The sequence below is a fragment of the Wolffia australiana genome, chromosome 5, assembly GCF_029677425.1.
Source record: "Wolffia australiana isolate 7733 chromosome 5, ASM2967742v1".
In the NCBI taxonomy this organism is placed as follows: domain Eukaryota; kingdom Viridiplantae; phylum Streptophyta; class Magnoliopsida; order Alismatales; family Araceae; genus Wolffia; species Wolffia australiana.
The window spans coordinates 6,955,883-6,976,246 of record NC_135839.1 but is presented as its reverse complement, the minus strand read 5'-3'; the positions used below and the strand labels follow the sequence as shown (position 1 = coordinate 6,976,246).

General features: G+C 38.0%; 1 protein-coding gene across 1 annotated transcript in view; it reads left to right on the top strand.

The window, feature by feature from the left end:
• Positions 1 to 4,490, top strand: part of DRM2 (domains rearranged methyltransferase 2) — a 29,357-nt gene extending 24,867 nt beyond the window's left edge. Inside the window, exons 7-8 of the mRNA XM_078575947.1 lie at positions 3,058 to 3,170; positions 3,260 to 4,490. Coding sequence (XP_078432073.1) covers positions 3,058 to 3,170; positions 3,260 to 4,405 — 1,259 coding nt within the window. The 3' untranslated portion in view covers positions 4,406 to 4,490. The remainder of the gene's footprint in view (positions 1 to 3,057; positions 3,171 to 3,259) is intronic.
• The last annotated feature ends 15,874 nt before the right edge of the window (positions 4,491 to 20,364 follow it).

Below are 20,364 nucleotides of genomic sequence, written 5' to 3'. Positions count from 1 at the left end.
CCAGAAGACTGCTCTCTTCATCCGGTTTTCCACATCTCTAAACTGCGGAAAGCCGTCAGCCCAGGCAATATACCTCAAGTTCTTCCTCCGACATTTACTGATAATATGGAATGGCCATTATACCCGGCAGAGGTCGTATCAGCCAGAAAGAGAAATGGAAGAGTGGAAGTCTTAATTAAATGGAAAGGGCTTCCAGATGAAGATGTCTCGTGGGAACTGTTATCAGTCATTCGCAGACAATTCCCAGCCATCTACCTTGGGGACAAGGTGATAGTTGACGAGGGGGGAAATGATACAGTCCCTATAATAACATATGAACGGAGAAGAAGGGGCTGAACGTTAGTGGGCCAGCTGGAGCTGAGCTGGCGCTGAGAAATACAGTAGCATATCAGCTAGCTCCTCCAATTGCACAGGATACCCTTGGATGACCCCTTGGCGCATACAGCTGGACCCTCCAAGATTTCCACACCCTCCAACAAGTCTAACTGCCAAGATACCTTTCCTTGAGATCCCAACTTTTATTTATAGGCTTCATTTATTCCTCCAATTCCTGGTCAAGACCAGGAGTCAGTGACGTCGTCAGCACCACCCGGAACACAAGGGCCTGTGATGCTTATTGCCTGGTCAATGCCCATATTGGTTTGACTACCACCTCTCTTCCATTTCTCTTATACTCTAATATGAACGGTATGAGAAGGGTTCTACTTTTTTGCTGACGACTTTGGTCAGGTCATCAGTTTTGGGGTGGTGAGTGGAAGTCATCAGTGGATGGGTCCCATGAAATTTGTGGAGTCTACTGCAAAATTCACTTGGGAACATCTGTCCTCCACTGCAGTTGGCCTACTTGGTCATGCCATGCAGCTTCACTATCTCCTTGCTTAAGATCTCTGTCATGTCCTTGCAGAAAACATGTGGTTTAGAGAGATGAAATGTGCATACTCACTGAGGCGATCCACTACCACCACAATGGTGTTGAATATCTCCGAACAATCTTTTATAGGTCAGTAAATCATTGAAAAGGCATAATTAAGATCACTTCCTTGTTTAGTCCATAGACTGTTGTTGATACAGCTCAGTGGTGGATCATGATGGTTTTCTTCTCTCGAGGTGGCACCCTATGCAAAGTGGGAGACCCTCCAAGAGGAGAGGCACTTGTAACAGGCATCCACAGCTCGGTTTTTGATGCATGCATCATAGGTGATATCAAACTAAACCCAGAATCTTTGCCAACCATTTCTGATACTGGGAGTGGATTTCCTTATGCTCCAGAAAGAACTTAAGGCTGTAATGATTTGTCCTCTTGACAAATTTCTTGAAAAAATTATATTTTTTCCACTTGTTGATTGAGCATATATATGTACCACATCGGGAGGATCACTAATCTCAGGTGATCTCCCTCTCTTTTTTCAAAAAAAAATGTTTCTGCTCGTTGATCTCCAAAACAATTTCCATCAATTCGTGCTCATGCATGTATTTTACAGGGCTGAGGACTGAAAGATCTCGCAAAGGCAATCAGACCTTGTGCATGATGACAGATCCAATTCCTTTCCCCAATGCATCGATTTTGACCTGAAAGGTTTATTTTAAGTTGGGAAGCTCTTGTACTAGGATGGATATGAGTTCTAGTTTCAGATGTCAAATGATATCTGATCTCCATCATGTCACTAGAGCATCCCTTCCTTCAGAAGACTGGTCAAAAGGCAGGGCAAGAGTTCTAATAAAACATTTATAGTATCTTGGTTATCCCAAATGCATGCAGGTCCATGATATTTGACAGTGGCCAGTGCGTTTTCAACTGGATATTGGAGTCCTCCACCTCCAACTCTGGATTGGGTGGTCCAACATTTTTTTCTATTATCACAGAGATCATGCTGTGTCAAAATGGTGAGAGACATGGTAAAAGTGGACTTAATGGGTGGAAAAATCGTTGCTTATCAAAATTGGCTATAATGCTCTTCCTCAGCACGGTTTTGGAAACCTGATTCATGTGACTTTGTAAGGAGGCTGGTGCGTGCATGAGTCTGAACATCATAAGGTGAATTCATAGTGCCCTCATGTGTCTTGAAGGGGGGCCTTTTCAAAATATAGTCCTGCGCTATAGTTCTTCAAATGCTTATCCATTACCAGAAGGGGATACCTTTTCATTTTGGTGGTTCTGTTTAGATCTCTACGATTTATCTGGAAACACAATTTGTCCTTTTTGACTCTCAGCCAGGGCTCAGATAGGGGCTGTCAGAGTAGCATATCATCCCCTCATCTTTAAGTCTTCCAATGTTCATTCCATCGTGTTCTTTTGGAAGGAGTATTGTAAGGATGAGAGTTGACAGGCTGAGCACCTTTGACCAAATAAATGTAAACTCTCAACGTGGTACGGAATAGGTAATGCCTTGACAACAGCCACCTTACTCCTCACCTGATGGCATGGACCCCACCCAAAATTTGCTTGGTTGCTCTTTCTTCAAATGTCTTAATTCTCTAAAACATCACTCTCTACTCTGTACTACATCACCCCTGCACGTGCTGTTCATTCATGATGTTCCCAATATCAGTGAGGGGTCCACAGTCTTGCATTAAACCCCTTCCAGCCAAAGTAGCTTAGGCGTCATCTCTTATAAGTTTTCTCTGATAATTCTGGAAGAGGACTCTATGGCATCTTTTTAGCCATTTGTAGATGCATTCATGTCTCTAGAAATGTCGAGTCATTACTCGTGACATTTCTGCTTGCAATTTCTAGCAGTTCGATCACCTCAAACATGCATCTTGTTGATATTTGAGTGGTAAGAATTCATGACACATTTGAAATAGTTTACGTGATGATTTTTCTGCGATTGCTTTCTTAAAAATCTCAAAAAACTCTGCCATATTTTTATGTCAAACATAATGCATCCGTTCTTGGTTCTCGATTATAGGCATGAATCAACTTTGTCCTTTTCAACTGATGCTAATTTTTGACACAGATTGCATTCATCATAATCTTTTTTCAATATAGTCATCTAATTTTCTTCTCTAAACCTCTTTAAATAGAATCATCTGAATGTTTTCTGCACTTCTCTGCAGGTCCTAATGCTTCCTTCTTAGAATTGGTGGACTCTATTCTTGCTGCCCAAATGGCAAAGGATTCAGATGATTTTTCGGATCTGTGGGAAGACTTCCCCCTGTCTGAAGATGAGGTATGCGCTCATTCTTGTATCTCTCTTTAACTTTTGTTTTTCTTCCAAATGTTGTTTCTATTGATGTATCTTTTAATACGAATGCTTAGGAGGAAGAGACCAATGTAAGAGAAGATAAAAGACGGCAATTTTTGAATCGAAATCAATATGGTTCTGGGCCTAGTACTGGTCTCCACACCAGCCCCTCTAACCTGCCATATCCAATGGTGGGCTTTGGTCTGCCGTCTGACCCACAACGGATTACTCACCGGGAGCTGCCAAAGTCTGCCTACGGTCCACCCTACTTCTATTTTGAGAATGTTGCCCTTGCGCCCAAAGGAGTTTGGGAAGAAATGTCTAAGCATCTTTATCACGTAGAACCGGAGTTTGTGGATTCACGGTATTTCTGCTCTACTGCCAGGAAGAGAGGATACATCCATAATCTTCCCATTGATAAGAGGATACAGCTTCTTCCTCCCCCTCCTTTAACCATCCAAGAAGCGCTTCCATCAGCACGAGAATGGTGGCCTTCTTGGGACAACAGGACAAAGTTAAACTGTATTTTGACAAGCAAAGTCTCTGCAAGGCACACTAAAAAGATCATTGAAGCCATAGCCATCACCAGCGGCGAGTCGCCAAGTCCCCTCGTTCAAGAGTTTGTGCTGAAGGAGTGTAGAAGGTGGAACCTGATATGGGTTGGACTCCATAAGGTTGCTCCTTTGGAACCAGGAGACATGGAAGTGCTTTTGGGCTTTCCTAGGAACCACACTAGTGGCCTGGGATTCTCTGAAAGATACAAATGCCTTGGAAATTCCTTCCAGATAGATACTGTGGCGTATCATTTATCGGTTCTTAAGGAACTTTTTCCCCATGGGCTGCGGGTGCTCTCACTCTTCTCAGGCATTGGCGGGGCAGAGGTGGCACTTCATAGATTGGGAATCCCCCTGAACCTCGTGGTCTCTGTGGAGAAATCAGAGTCAAGCAGAATGATTTTTAAGGCATGGTGGGGGCAGACTAAGCAAAGAGGGACCCTTATCAGCATGGATGATGTGAAACAGCTGAATGAGGAGAAGCTCAAGGAACTGATAAGGCTCTATGGTGGGTTTGATCTAATCATTGGTGGGAGTCCTTGTAACAACCTCACAGGAAGTAATAGGGTGAGTAGGACTGGGCTGGAAGGCGAACACTCGTCACTTTTCTATGATTATTCTCGCATTGTGCACTTTGTAAGGAGCTTTATTAGAGGAAGGATGTGAGAAACTTTATCATGAGGACCCACTATTTTTTTATATACATTTTGTGGATAATAAAAAAATGTGACAAAGCTTTTGACGTTGATAACCCTAAAGTCGTTTCTCATATTTCCTTGCCTCATCCGTTTTGATCATTGATAGGTTTCATTGTTATAGTGTATTGGCTTCTCATAAGTCATGAAAACATTTTGTGTGGAATCATAAGTTTTCCTTCATCACAGTAAGAAAAAACTTGGTAAAAGTTAAGTTTAAAACTTGGTAAAAGTTAAGTTTTTGATTGATAGTGAAACCGGACGAGAACCGGAAGTATGTGATTTCATATTTTTTTATAAAATTCTAAAAATATCAAATCCAACTCAATGGAGAGGTTTTCATTGAGCTCAGTGTAGACGCCATTATATTTGACCATCTGTGGGCACCCACTTGATGTAGAAGATAGTTAAGATTACTATGAACATAAATTTTCTACTTAGACTTGGAAATTGACTAGTCATCCTAATCAGACCGTAACAGGTCCAGACTGGGCGGGACCAACAAGAACAGACCAAAATTGGACCAAAGTTTAGATAAGGTTTAGGTCTTTGCTAAAAACCCAGACAGGACCAGGACCGTCAAACCCAATATCAATTTACATAAATTAATCATTGTTGTTCAATTCAGTTCATTATTATGAAATTAATTTCATAAATATTTATTAATTATTAGGAAACTAGGTTCAATATTTTAAGAACATTAGGTGTTACATGGGCTCCTAGTATTCTAAAAAAATGATTATGATTCAAAAATTAAAATTTTGATTATTTGATTCTACCTTTAACTAGATAATAATTGTATTGTTATTCAAATTTAGGGCACTAGGTCCAAAATTTTAGGAACATTAGGAGTTATGTGGGCTCCTAGTATTATAAAAAATATTATGATTCAAAAATTAAATTATGATTATTCAATTCCACCTTGAACTAGATAGTAGTTTTAATGTTGTTTAAACTAAGTGCATTCTAAAAAATATAATTGAGGAAAAAATTGGAGACAATAGAAATGAATGGAGACATGTTTACGAAAATAAAGTCGAATTGTGGGGACATGTCGCTCAAAAGTATATAAAAAACATTGTTTAAAAAGTTCAACATGCTAATCCTCATTTCTATCTTCATCCTCTTTGTTGGCATCATTGTTGATGTTGTCTCATCACCTGACAACAACACTTAAGTGTCATGATTAGCTCGTTGCTCTCCGCAGTTAACCTTGATTGCTTGTAGTTCTTGACGACACAACCGGCAGAGAAAAATCTCTCTAAAAGCGCACTTGTCTCCGAAATTGAGAATAAATCCTTCGCAAGTACTGTTAACCATGAATATGAGTGCTCATCTGTGACTTTCCACCAATGTAATGCTTCCACCCCCTTTATAAGAGGTGAGCTAATGTATACATCTAGCTCATCCCCTGGACTAGAGGCTGTGTATGGTAATTATCTGGCAACAAATCATCAAGTGCTTCACTCATAAAAAGCTGTAGTTGTCCAAGCAGGACAAAAACATCTAGAAGAAACTAAATCAGCTATCTTTTGATCATTCCTGACCCCATGCATGGTTAATAAATTCCGCAAATAATTTATGACTGTCCCCGTAGTCATGATCAATTAACCGTAACTTAATGGAAGGATCAATGAGTGAAACAATGGGGAAGGCCTCATTGTGAGTGAGGGCAGTTGCATATTTAGTAAGCTTGGTTTTCATTGCCAGAAAAAGCATTGAAGATGGAAGTTTCTTGTTGTGATGAAGTCTAAGGTCTAAAAATAACAAAAAAAGGGTAGAACCAAGCCAACTAAGACAAAGTGTCATAGAGATAGCATTTATGAAAGAGATAAGTCAGAGAAAGATATAGAGTGAATTTTGCGACCTAGAGGATAGTTGTACGGAAATAGTAGGATCTTACTTAGCCAATAGTAGTAAAATGCAAGATAATAAGACCTTAGAGAGAAAAGACAACAAAAGCTAGAGATATGTTGTGAAAATAGCATAAAAAGCGGAAAACTCAGAGCTCCAAAGTGTTGGGTAAAGCCAAATAAGGCAGATGATATCTGTTTGGAAATAGATGGAATTTAACCAACAAAATGTTGTAAAATGCGGAATAGCGTTACCTTAGAGGCAAAATAGGTCAAAATCTACCAATATACTGTGAAAATTTCTAGAAGGGGCAAATCAGAGTTTCAAAGTATTGGACCAAACCAAATAAGGCAAAGTGTTAGGAAGATCGCGTATAAAAAGGGGATGAGCGAGATAGAGAGAATTTTGTGAAGTAGATGGATGTCTGGATGGAAATGGATGGATTTTAATTAACAAAAATTAGTAAAACGTAAGATGGTGAGAGTTTCATAACAAAGAAGGCCAAAATCTAGAGGTATGGACCGAAAGGAAAAACTCAAAATTTCAAAGGGATGGATCAAGAGAATTGTGAGAGTGATAGTGTTTTACAAATGGGAGAGTGAGAGAGAGCGAGATAGAATGAATTATGCAAAACATAGGATATCTTTTTGGAACCAGATAAGAATTTAACCAACCAAATGAATTCAAATGAGGGATCATGAGACTTTAAAGAGAAAGCAGTCCAAATATTGAGATATGAACAAACAATTACCAAAAGAGGTAAAAATGAGACTGCTAGAGTATAGGATGAAGCTAGAGATACTTTAAAGATAAAAGAGGCCGTTCTTGACTATAATAACATTAATGAATTCCATTTATCCTGTTACAGTATAGAGATCTGATAAAAAGAAGATTTCTTGACTGTAACAAGGTGAATGAAATTAGCCATCTTGTTTCAGTCAAGAGATCCAATTTTCATCAGATCTCTTGATTGTAATAACATTAATGGATTCCATTAATGTTGTTTCAGTCATGAGATCTGATTTTAATCATATTTCTGGCCTGCAACAGGATAAATGAAGCATCGGTTATAAGACGAGTACATCAAAAGGTTGAAGCATCAGTTTAGAAAAAAACCATTTTAGACTAAAGGAAATACAGGAGGGTGAAAGCTCTTTTTGAGGTATATTAAACAAAGAATGAGCCATGGTAAATTTTATGGAAAAAACATACATAAGGTAGATGGCAAATGCATAAATACTAACATCTAAAAATGCTCAACCAAATTACCACTACAAAAGTAGATGAGCATATGAATAAGCAAAATGGTTTGACTATTTTTATAAGCTGGATTTGAAATCAGGAGTTCAATTTTCAACCTTGATTTAACTATGTACTTACATTTTCTCTAGTAGCACAATTAGTAAAAAAAAATTTCCATGATTGGTTGACCCTTCCATCTCCCTGTTGATATGGCCATCAACATTGATGAATAGGAAATATTTAAACCCATGAAATTTTAAGGTTCATGTCATTGAAACAATTGAATTAAAAGAATAGTTTAAGAACATCGACAATGATCAATAATATAATGGCAATAAAAGTTATCTGTAAGATACAAACTCTATTTGAGCGTTGCCTATTTAATAACCACAGCACGTAGATCCAACAATGGAATAGAGATATTTTGTACTTTCCTACCCCATGAAGAAGTTTTAATTATTGTGTGGGAAACTATTAATTTAATTATTGTGTGGGAAACTAATTATTAGCTCTAAAGTAATATGAAGGCTTATACATGCTATAATTAACCGTTTCAGCTACCTTTTTTGATTTTTCCCCAAAATAATAGTTTGACTTCAACAAACTGCCATATCGCCTTTATCCACCAAGATACATTTCATTATCCTAAATCAGATAAAGTATATCAGATGGAAATGTCAGATAATGGGATACGTCTTCATACTATAGCAAGTACTGAATATCAGGGAGAAAATAATCATCTTCTGGACAATGGAGAGTGTCAGATCTCAAATATTGGATATTGAATCCAATATCAATATATCAGGATATAGCATAAAATTTGGGTGATGCGTCCCTTATAAATATGTCCAATTAAAAACTCTATACAAAGCACATTCTGATATTATTTAAGGAAAAAACGTGTGTCATGGCAAATCTAACATTTTCCTTTCTCTCTATTTTCTCCATGGTCAATGCATTCATTGACCAAATGTGACATAGGACTTCAATCATTAGATGTTTTGAGAGAGAGAGAGAGTAAGAAATAAAGAGGGAGTCTCTTACCCAGGCAAGAGTAAGATAGAAAGAGTCTCTTACACATTCATGAACTTCCAGTAGAGAGAGTAGCCTCACTCATATGATGATTATGGCTGGTCCCCTAGCCATTAGTGTTGAGACACTAAAATAGATAGGGGGTGCTCTATGATGGAAATATTTCACTGAATTGATCTGTACAAATCTGTGGAGCGTTTAGTGATAAGGGACTATACCTACATGGTAAATGATGACAATCAGGTTCCATGAGTGAGTCGACTCTTCTTCATATCTTCTAGAGCATGAGGTCTAGCTGGGCAGCCCAAGAGTTGAAGGCTCAACCTATCGATTGGGTTCAATATATCCAACAATGTTTAGTTTATATGGTGATATAATTACTTAATTTTGAAGCTAATAAATGTTATTGGGTGCTGGCATCATTAACTAGACTGATACATGGGCCTAGGGGGTCACACGCAAATGGTTTTTTAGATGTCAAAGGATATACTTAAATTTGGTGATTTTATGAAAAAACACCCTCTTAGCATAAATAGGGAAAGGCCATGAACCGAAATACCTAAAGGCCTTGTTCATCTCCCTTCTTCCCACAACTCAACTCCTCTCTCGATGGGATTGGGATGCATAAAGACAACAATGGAGGGTGACAAGCTAGCAAAGGAGTTTCGATGTGCCATGGACTGCATGGATATAGAGATTGCACACATGAGCAACTCCACACGACTCACTCGAGGATCGAAGGAAACAAAGATGTGATCTAGGCCAAGGTTATCAGTTTCATGTTTTAATGATGCCATTACAATTCCATTGAAGTCTTTCCCTGGGATTCATCTTGAGTTCCTCATCCTATAGAACCTAACTCTAATATCGTAATGCCATACAAGCACATTCATATTGGGCCCTGAAAAATTCATCCCGATATCCATCAGTACATTAAGAGCTTAGGCCAGCTCCAGTACTTCCTCAAAATGGAAGTCGCATTCTCGTCTAGCTTTATCACTTTATCTCAGCACAAGTATATCTATGATCTTGTTGATTATCCTGACTATCCCCAGTGGCAACTTATCTCAACTCTTATGGAAGTCAATTTAAAACTTAAACATGATCCTATTGAATTTGATCATGGTCATCTTCCCCAGAAGCATCTTACTGGTTGGCTTGTCTATCTAGCTCAAGTCAAACTGATTATATCATATTTTGCTAATGTTCTTAGTCAATTTATCCATCATGATAAAGTCTCCAACATGATGGTGCCCTACTAGATTCTTCACTACTTGCATGGGACCATTGGTTTTATTCTCATATTCTCTCGTAGTATGTCCTTGAGGCTTCAAGTTTATAATGACTCAAATTATGGCTTTCAGGTCGATCCCAAGTCAAAAATTTACTATTTCCCCCTTCGTTTTGTGACTTAGTCACTTGACACAAATAATCATTTAGGCATATCCTTATCCAGTGCTGAAGCTTAAGCACTCTGAACTCAAAGAGTTCTATGTGATATTGCTTTTTCTCCTTCACAACCCACCACTCTCCTATGGGACAATAAATTTTTTATCATCTTGGCATGATCCTATCCAGCATGACCTGACTAAACACTTAGAGATGTCATTATTTTATTGACCACAAGTTAGAGAAATCTTATTCCCATTTTAAGCATTCCAACAAAGCACCAGTTGGCAGATCTCCTAACCATGCATGAAGCTCTAGTGTCCAACCTGGAAATGAAGGATATTAATTCCTCCACTTGAGGAGAGGTGTTTTGGTGTTGTAATGTAGAATGTGAGACACATATGCCACACAAGTGGAGGCTAATCATATGATTAAAATAGCCTTTGCATTTCATATTGGGGGGTGACCAATCCAGTCTAACACACATACGTACATATCACTTTAACCTAGGTACAAAGTGTACTATTGCATTCACCTTTCTCTCACAATGTATTCCACTCTTGTCATCTCTCTGTCTCTCTCCCTCTCTCTCTCTGTCTGTCTGTCTCTCTCCCTCCCTCCCTCCGTGACCCAAAACTCTAGATGACAGTAATGTTATACCACTGGAATAGAAAATATAAGTCAGATATGAGAAATTTTTTTCATGTCTGATATCTGATATCAGAAACAAAATTTCAAGATGTTGGCTATATCAATATTAGTACTTTAGCAACCAATTTCTGTTTTTGGAATTAGATATTGGGTGTTGGTTGTTGTAGATATCAATTTTTCCAAATCTGACACAACTCATCATCTGGGAGAGGTGAATGAATACTACAATTGGCTTTCCCACATTTCATAAACAAAGCCTCAAATCTTCATTCAAAGCAAACTTTTTTCGAGTACTGATTAACATCATAGTTCATGTTTAAGTGCGCTATCAGTAAAACACTAGCATACTTTTATGGGTCTTAAGAAAAACAAATTAAGGAGTGAAAATAAACCCAATTTTTAAATTCCAAGTTAAGTAAGCAGAAAGTCCACCTTCTCAGGATTCTCTATGATTCAAGAATCACACTAATCATTGATTGCAGTGATAAATAGCATTGCAGTCCATGAAAATAGTTTTATCATATTCCATACTTTGGACCTGCCACTACTAAGGATATATTTTGGTGAAAATCTTACAGATTTAATTTTTATGCCATGAGGGAGAAAGTGTGTCGTATATAAATCCATCACCAATAATCTCTTAATTATTGTTGTAATAATTGAATACATATTGCTTTACATGAAGGTAATAAAATTTTCTCTATTTACTAAATCGCTTATGGCTGAAACTAATTAGCTAATTGTTCTCGGATAGCATATTATTTGTGTATATATTTGTATTACTTGGGCACTGGTTGTATCCTTTATGTGGCAAATGTTTTAGCATAGTTCCCATTTATCACATTAGAGTTGAAACATTATCATCATCTGAAAATTTTCAGTAAGGGGGACAGAAGTGTCATTGTTTCTTTGGAACTATATCCATCATAAGTTGCTCTATCATTATGCTTTAAATGTTTAATGCTCAATATGGCAGGTTAGATGCACATTTGTTTGATCTGAAGACATCACTAGGGATTGGGGATTCAATCTGCTCGAATGTTCATCCAATGCATTGGTAGTCACCATGAGGTATTGGGGTTCAATCTAATCAGTTGAATGCTCTATCAGATTAAGCACTTGATCGATCAAATCTGAACCATGGTCATTTGGGTCAGAGCGAGAAAACAAGAGAGATAGAGAAAGAAAGCAAAGTGAGAGAGAGAAAATGAGAGACATAGAGAAGAGAGCAAAGTGTTAGAGAGAAAACGAGAGAGAGAGAGAGAGCAAAGTGTTAGAGAGAAAATGAGAGAGATAGAGAAGAGAGCAAAGTGTTAGAGAGAAAATGAGAGAGAGAGAGAAAATGAGAGGGAGAGAGAGAGAGAGAGAGCAAAGTGTTAGAGAGAAAATGAGAGCCAGAGAGAAAAAATGAGAGAGCGAGAGCAATGTGTGAGAGAGAAAACGGGAGACAGAGAAAATGAGAGAGAGAGAGAGAGCAAAGTGTAACAGAGAAAGTGAGAGAGTCCTCTTTTTTCCGAGCTGTTCTGTTTTGATCAAACAATTTGGATACTTTTGTTTGATTTATATTATTAAAATCAGATCAATCAAATCTCTAGATCGATAATTAAAATTCCAATGTTGGATCAAGAAATTCAATCGGTTTGGATCGAACTGAAATTTTATAAATAAATCTTTTGATCAAAATTCAAAGGATCTGATTCCATTTGATCCCTGATCCATAGTCAACATGTAGGTTTACTCTGCTATAGAATTACATTTGATGATAATAGTTTGATATTGATTTTATTATAATGTGATAAAATTTGATATATATTTTTTATTAAGTTGATCTTACAATTATCTTATTTTGATTTCCTAATGAATCTCATTCTGAATGAAGTGCAGAACTGGAAGGAATCAGATGGCACTGGAAATTTTAATTGGGAATTTCTAATATTAAATTTGGGAGAATATATTAATAAAAACTCCATTGTATTCTCAATTTGAATTTAGTTTGATACTTTTCAGCAGCCAACTGATATTAAGGATCTAGAATACTAAGTGGTAGGGTTATTAATTCATTAATGAATGACCACTCCAGATTAAAATAAGGAAACTTTGATTTATGGATTGAGGTTTATTTACTAATATGATAAACATGAAGAAATAAAGTAACTTTGAAAAAATGTTCAATGATCATGGCACATTAATTATTGAATTTTCAGGTAGACATCTGCAAAATCCAAAATTACTGTGTAACTTGAACATTATTGTCGATAATTGAAAATTGAGGTGAGAACTAGAAAAATTGATATTGATGGTTTGAATCAATCTCATATCTTTGAGAAGATTTACTAAATTTAGAATAAATTCATCAGTTGAATCATCTGGAGGAAATTTCCTCATAAATTATATTATCATCTTTGTGAAGAACACTATATGGATACTAATTCACTATGATTGAGAAGATTATGAATCTTTATCTCTCTTTGAGCCAGACACCCTTATCATTTAACATCAAAATTGTCTTTACGGGAACACTTTTCCCTCTCTTGTTGTGACTGTTATTCTACTTTGTGATCATATGACACATGAAAATATATGTTAGGCCCATATGAATGTGCACGTTCACTTAATCATTGCTCCTTTTCCCTTTACTCCATGTAGTTTCAGCATCGCTATGACATCACATCCTGAACATATTTAAGTTGATGACATGAAATTTTTTGTCTCATCATACCTTGCACAGATCAGAGATTGAAGTCTGGGGTAGTGTGAAACATTTGTAAATTTGAGACAAAAATTTACAAGACTATAATAACACTTAGAAGATAGATAGATTTACACAGAGAGAGGAAGACAAAGGGAGAATGAGAGATAGATTGGCAGAGAGTGAGAACAAGGAGGCCAAAAGTGTGATAAATTCATATAGTGAGAGCTAGAAGAGGAAATGATAGAGAGCAAGGAGGCAAAAAGTAGATAGATTCACAAAGAGAGAGAGAGAGAGAGAGAGAGAGAGAGAGATCAGAAGTGAGAGAGAGCGAGGAGGGAAAAAGGGAGATAGATCCACAGAGAGAGGAAGATGGAGGGAGAAAAAAAAGGAAGATAGATGCCTTACCAAGTTGGGCAGCACTGGTGGCACAAGCAATGACTGTTATGGCAGCTCAACGTGCCAACTAGAACCTGAACAAAATTTTGGTGAGCCCTAAAAAGATTGACTGACAATCCGTTGAGGTCTAGTGTGGCCAAAATTTTGCCGAACCGTGTCCTCAGCCATGGGCATAAAGAATGCCATGTAATGGAAGACGAGTGGGTTAGGTTGTGTCGTGACCTAAAACGTGACAGGAGCAACCATCAATAATTAAAATGCGCAGAAAGACAAATGGAGATGTCAGGGATGAGAGAGTGGAGAATGTACGTGTCATAGGGGTAAATGCCAGCCCAGTTAATCAATGACTTAGAAGACGGAAAGGTGTGTACATTTGAAGTGGAGACAAGATTGGCCAAAGACTAATTTTGCCTTCTAATAACAAATATTTTTAGTAGGTTAGTGTGACCATATTTACATGTTTATTTTCATTAAATTTATTTTATATGTGTGTTATCAATCCTAAAATGATTAATTTCATTTATTTTAAGGTATTTTTAATTTTATGAATTTTTATGTATTTTAAAAGATTTTATGTTGTCATATTCTGAAACAACTTTATTTTTAAGGTGGAATAAACTTTTCTTGAATGTTTTTGCATTATATTCGAAGGGATATAATTTTTTAAATTCAAAATATATATTTCAAACATTTGTATGAATTAATATCTACTTTTTTAGTTCTATTTAATGGATCTTTGAATTTTTCCAGTCCTCCAAAATTAGAGAGAGAAAATCAGAGGACTACAAATGATCTAAACTGAAATCGGGATATCCCACAATCAATAGTTGTTTCGAGCTCAAACTTGGAGGGTAGATTTAATTTTCCCACCTCTTTTCATCCATATAGTTGGCTCTATAAATATAGCCTTCAAATTTTGTAAAAACTATTTTTAAGTTCATATCTTTCTAGAGAGGCAGATTAAAGGAAAGTGAAGTTTTAAAGGTTCGTCAAACGTTTTCTTGGTGTTTTGAGTGCTTGAGGAAGATCAACATAGAATTGGGGAGGATCATATGGCTTAGATTGTTTTTCTTCCTTCACATCCCTTCAGTTAGGTGTACATCCTTATTTTCATCGTCGTATTCTCATCACTGTCTTCCATCATCTCACCCAACCACAGCCATCTCTGGGATCTCGATGTCACGCTAAATCATCTAGTCCATCGTCTTTTCTCCACCTCACAACCTCTTATCCATTCTTTCATCACATCTCTCAGTTAGATCGTTATCATTTCAGCACCATCCATCCACATCCGCTGACATTCATTGACTCATTTCATCATCTATCTTCATATTCATCTTACATGTCCATCATCACTTCATGTTTTCATCTATCTCACTCTCTCATTTACATTTGATCTATCCATGTCATCCTCTCATCACGTATTATCACCCTCTCACCACCTCATATTCATCGCATCACAATCTCCTATTTTCTATGTATATACTCTATCCCTCTTGAATCATCATTTAAAGAATATTTAAACCCTAATATATGTTCCCTATGGAAATGACCCTTGCTCATCAGTAAATAGTCAAAATATTTTATGAGTAAAGGTTTATAAATTATTATTGATTTGACTCAAATAACAGTGAAAAATTAACACCTTCAATCTGGCTTCATCACTTTCATGCTACACACTATGCGGGGGTAACTGTTGGATCATCTAACGAGTAGACACAAAAGGCATAGCTGGAAGAGCCTTGATGGTGGGATTTAAAGCTGTTTCATTGTATGGCCATTCAGGTTTCCTAAATCATTCTAGAACTTGTTACAAGGATGCCCAGTTTTCCCATACTCGGTACAAAGAGGAAGGGCCTCCTTCACTTTGACTTGATTCTATCCCCCATTGTGTTTAGATATCATAGGATATTAGGAATCTCACCCTACATCCCTACCATGTAAAAATGGTACTACTAGAATCTAGGAATCTAGTAATGCAGATGAATGTTCCTTTAAGTAAGAATTTGAACTACCTGAGGGAGCACCATTGCTAACTTATTTTTGGAAACTTAGCAAACACAAATTACCTGACCACAAATCTTAGATGCAATTGAGGGTCTAAGTCCACTAAGATAAATAAATGACATAAGCTCCTTGATATATTTTTGTAAAGTGCATAATGATGGAGGCAAATTGCAGTGTTAATTTTATCTTATTTTAAATTTCATTTGCATAAATCAAATATCATTTTTAAAATACAAAACTCACTTAGGTTTGTATGATGAGAGTGTGGTCATATTCACAGGGATTAGCCTTAAGATATTGATCTAATAGTTGAATTATAGTTAGGGATAGTAAGATCATAATAAGGGTAATATGATAATTTAGCTATAACTTGAGTAAGACAAGTTATAGTAATAATAATAATGATGAAGATATTTAAAGGCGGAAGATAAGTAGTGAGTGGAAGAAAGTAATTAGGGTAAGAGAGAATTTAAGATGATGTGTAATGGTAAATAATAGTAGCTAGTATTAGAGAGAAATAGAAAGGGAGAGGTAATATGGTTATAAGAAAGGATACTTATATTATTAATAGGGTAAATATATTTCATAGATATTAGAGGTAGAGCGGAAGAAATATATTCCTCATAGTATTATAATGAAACAAGATAGTCATATAGGTAGTGGAGGATATATTTTTGGAGTTTAATCATGATGTAGGAGAAATAAGGTTAAGTGTGATTAATAAATATACTATGATAAGTAGGTGATATTCTTAGTGTGATTATTTAGTGTGGTTATATGTAAGAATGATAAAAAGATGTAATAGTGAAGAAGGATGACTATGTAGGGAGTGTTAACAGTGGTATTTAGAGTTAGGTAAGTAGTGAATCCAAATTTATTTTATTAAGATATAAGATGAAGAAAAAAGGGGATGAGAATATTAATGATAGTAAGACATAAACTATTTAATATTATATATATATATATATCTGGCACGGTATTATTGATATAGATAGGATTTTAACTATAAGATGAATAGTATGATAGTTTTTATTTAGTTTTAGAGGGGCCTAATTAATTAGAACGAGAGGGAGAGAGTAGTAGAAGATAGTAGGAAGAATAATATTAATTAAGTTCAATTATAAATATTAATATATAGTTAGGAGATGTCAAATAGTAGCATAGTGATGCCTATATAGTTTATATATTTAATATGTGTATATATATTTATATAGTAAAATTTGGGATGAAAAAGTGGAAATCATGGAAAATGCTCTGTGCACAGAACGTGTCAGATAGAATTCCTTGAAGAGGGCGAACCATGAAAATACAATGAAATCAAGTCCCACTTGGACTCAAATCAAATTATGTGTAATCAAAGATGTTCATAAACTATTTTTCAACCTGATTGAGTCAAGATCATACCAGATCCACCCTGATTTGAAGAGAAAAGGATGGGGGCACTGATCGTCACTGCCCAACATTGGTGTGCACCTTCCATGTGGGACAAATCTTGGTCTCTTGAGTGCTGGCACAAATCTTGGTCTCCCAAGACTATCTATGAAGCCATTAGAGAAGTATCACAGCACTCCTCTTGCTCACTCCATCACCGAAGGGTCTCCCGTGCCATTGAGAATATTTGTTGGAAGATGAAGATTTCAGGGTCGAAGAGATCCTTTCAAAGGCTCAGGAGGATCCTCACCAGCCGTGGATAGGTTGGTCCGGTTGTAGTGGTCCTCTATGGACTGTCAGATTGCTTGTGACTATCCCCCATGGCCAAAAACTGTTATACGGCCAGCGGAGTAAATGGCTAGGGATAGAGATAGATGGATCTGCCCCTGGCCATTGATCTCCTTCAGAGAGAATCCAACGATTGTGATTAAATCACAGCCCTGGACCTCACTTCGACTGGTGCAGCCCAGCTTGCCACATAGATCGCCTTGTCATCGAGCTTGTCAATCGGCCCATCAGCACCTTCCTTCCCGATCCATCTTTCTTATGGTCCAGCCATAGTTGTCAGCATTAGCTGACAAATAAGGTGCCTAAAAAAGACAATAAGTGAACATATATAGTCTAAATCTGGCAGCACAATATCCTTCACAAGATTTTACTGTCGAGATTTTACTATCGAGATTATATCAATGCAATTAAATTGGCCTGATATGACACAGGCTTTGGGTTGGGTCAGCTCGAAGCCCAAATATGATTTTCTTTTAATTTTCTCAATATTACAGCCCCTTTGGCCGTGATCCATCTTGTCGCTTTTCATCTTAACCTACTGTGAAGCAAAAAGAAACATTGAGATTTGATCTCATATTGGAAAAAATAGCAATATAAATGTTATTTGAGTATGATATATGAATTAAAATTCTCATCTCCCCCTCGTGTGTGCACCTTTACACTTGGGCATGTGATGGAGCGTGCCCAAAAGACATCGACAAAATGTTGTCAGAGCTGTCCTTGCCGTCATCAGCATCACCGCCGGTTCATGTCCAGCCAGACCGGTACGCCAAAGCATCCGTGAAGATGCCCGGGTTTAAATACATCCTGGTAGAGTACGTCTGTGCACGTGCTCGCATTTAGTTATCTGTTTTCATTCATCCAATTTTATGTTTCCTCTTCGTCACGACGAATTCCCCATACTTATCGTGGCGCATCCGTATCGTTGCCTTTTATCCGTCATTCTATTTTGAATTGTTTTATTTAAGTTTTCCCCTACGTTTTCATTTTTAAATGTTGTAAAAGGGGTCCCTTATTGGGCCCCTTTTGTAAACTTTGTAATGGGCCCATCATGGCCCTATATAAGGCCATGATGGGCACGTTCAGAGACAGATCTGGAATTATTGTTGCAGTTGCATCGTCGTTCTTCAGATCTCCCCAAGAAGAAGAAAAGGTGAAGAAGAAAGAAGAAGGGGTAGGGTGTGGAATATTGGTGCCTTTTTTTTTTCTTCCCACACTACTATGCTCGTTCAGGTTTCTTCCCCAGACGCAAATCATCAGCAGAACTTCCTGCCTCGGATTGTTGCATCGCACAGTTTGCATTGCCTGATCGTTCATCACAATCTTTGAGAGTTACTTCCCAAGGTCGTTCATTGCGTTTGACCACACTGGTACCCGCTCGCGACTCATCTTGGATATGGTGGCCCTACCGTGGATATTCCCCCTCTGCCGAAGACCCTCCCATTTGCTCGGTTACTCCGAATATGTACTGCACGTAGCAGTGAAATCTTCCAGTCATGCGTCCCAGTCCTTGACCGACGATCCAGACAATCTTTCGGTCAACTTGGACATGCGCCCCGCCCCCATCATCGCACGAAACATTTGCCTTCTCTTTGTACATGTTGATTGCTCGGGAAATCTCCGTGACATTGTGGCGCATCGTTGATCTAACGGAGGTCATTGATCATAAAGGGGATCCGTGATGATTGACCAGCGTGGGATGTCAACAACGGCTCAATTCCAGTCTCTTCAGTGCATGATTACTGCTACGACACAATCCACTGAGACGCCTGCATACTGGGTGAACTCCTTTGGTGTTATTCCCTCCAATGCCTGAATGGATTACGAGCTCGGTATCCCTACGCCAAAGTTAGTTGACGGGTTGAATCACCCCTGAGTTGGTGCCGCGCTTTGCATCCTTGGTCCATTATCACATCTCTGCCACCTGACAAACAACGACGTCCTTCAACACCTCTCTCTTCATTGCCTTTGCTCTCCTTTTTTGTCACTCCAGCGTCGCTTCTCTCGCCAGCTGTCGAGCACTACACTGTGCCTATTGCTGCACATCTCTTCTGCTCATCTGCCCACTCCAACTTGTACATCGACGACGACATCGACGACGAACGTTGCTAATGATGAGCGTCTCGCTCCCACTTCACGCTCCGCGCTTATAAAGCAACATCATCTGCTGCATCAGCTTCCCTCCACTGTTTATTGCTCGCACCGAACTGTGTTTTGACGAAGACGCCGACGGCAAATGCCATCACCAATGAGGTACGCCATTCCCTTTGCTCGTCAGTTACATTATGTCTTTCAGTATACTTTTGACTGTGCTCCACCACGTCGGGTTAGATTAGGCGAGAGAATTACTTCAAGAAAAGTATGAGTTGAGTGTTTCCCTAGGCACGAACCAAGTCTGTCTGTTACGTGCGAGCCCCTATGGATTTATTCTGTTATGCGTCGTAGTCACCATCGTCACTCCAATCAGGGTCAGAAGGTCACCGTTATTGTCATCGGTCATCCGCCCTAGAGCTCGAGAATCGGTGAATTCCTCAAGTCGAACCTGCACGTACACTCCACCTAGGTCATTTGCACTCTTTAGTTACATTATCCGTTAGTGAATTACCCGTCTGACGACGACGTTGATGCCGTTTGACATCATCTTGGTATCAGAGCATTGTCGCAATACACGACCAAATGATGTCTTCGACGACGTCCTACATCACCTTGTGTGTGTGCGGCTGCCAGGTTCTATTGAAGGGGCTACTACATTTGCCGACTAAGGGTAGGCTTGAGTACCAAATGATGCAAGAGGTTGTGATATGTGAGGAACTCCTCAACTCCCTAGGTTCTTGAGCTATAGTTATGGCTGGTGAAGGTGTTTGCTATTTGAGTGAGCTGGGCAGGGATAGAGTAATGACTGGTTAGTGGAACTTTCACTAACTTAGCAAATACAAACTCTAGAAGAT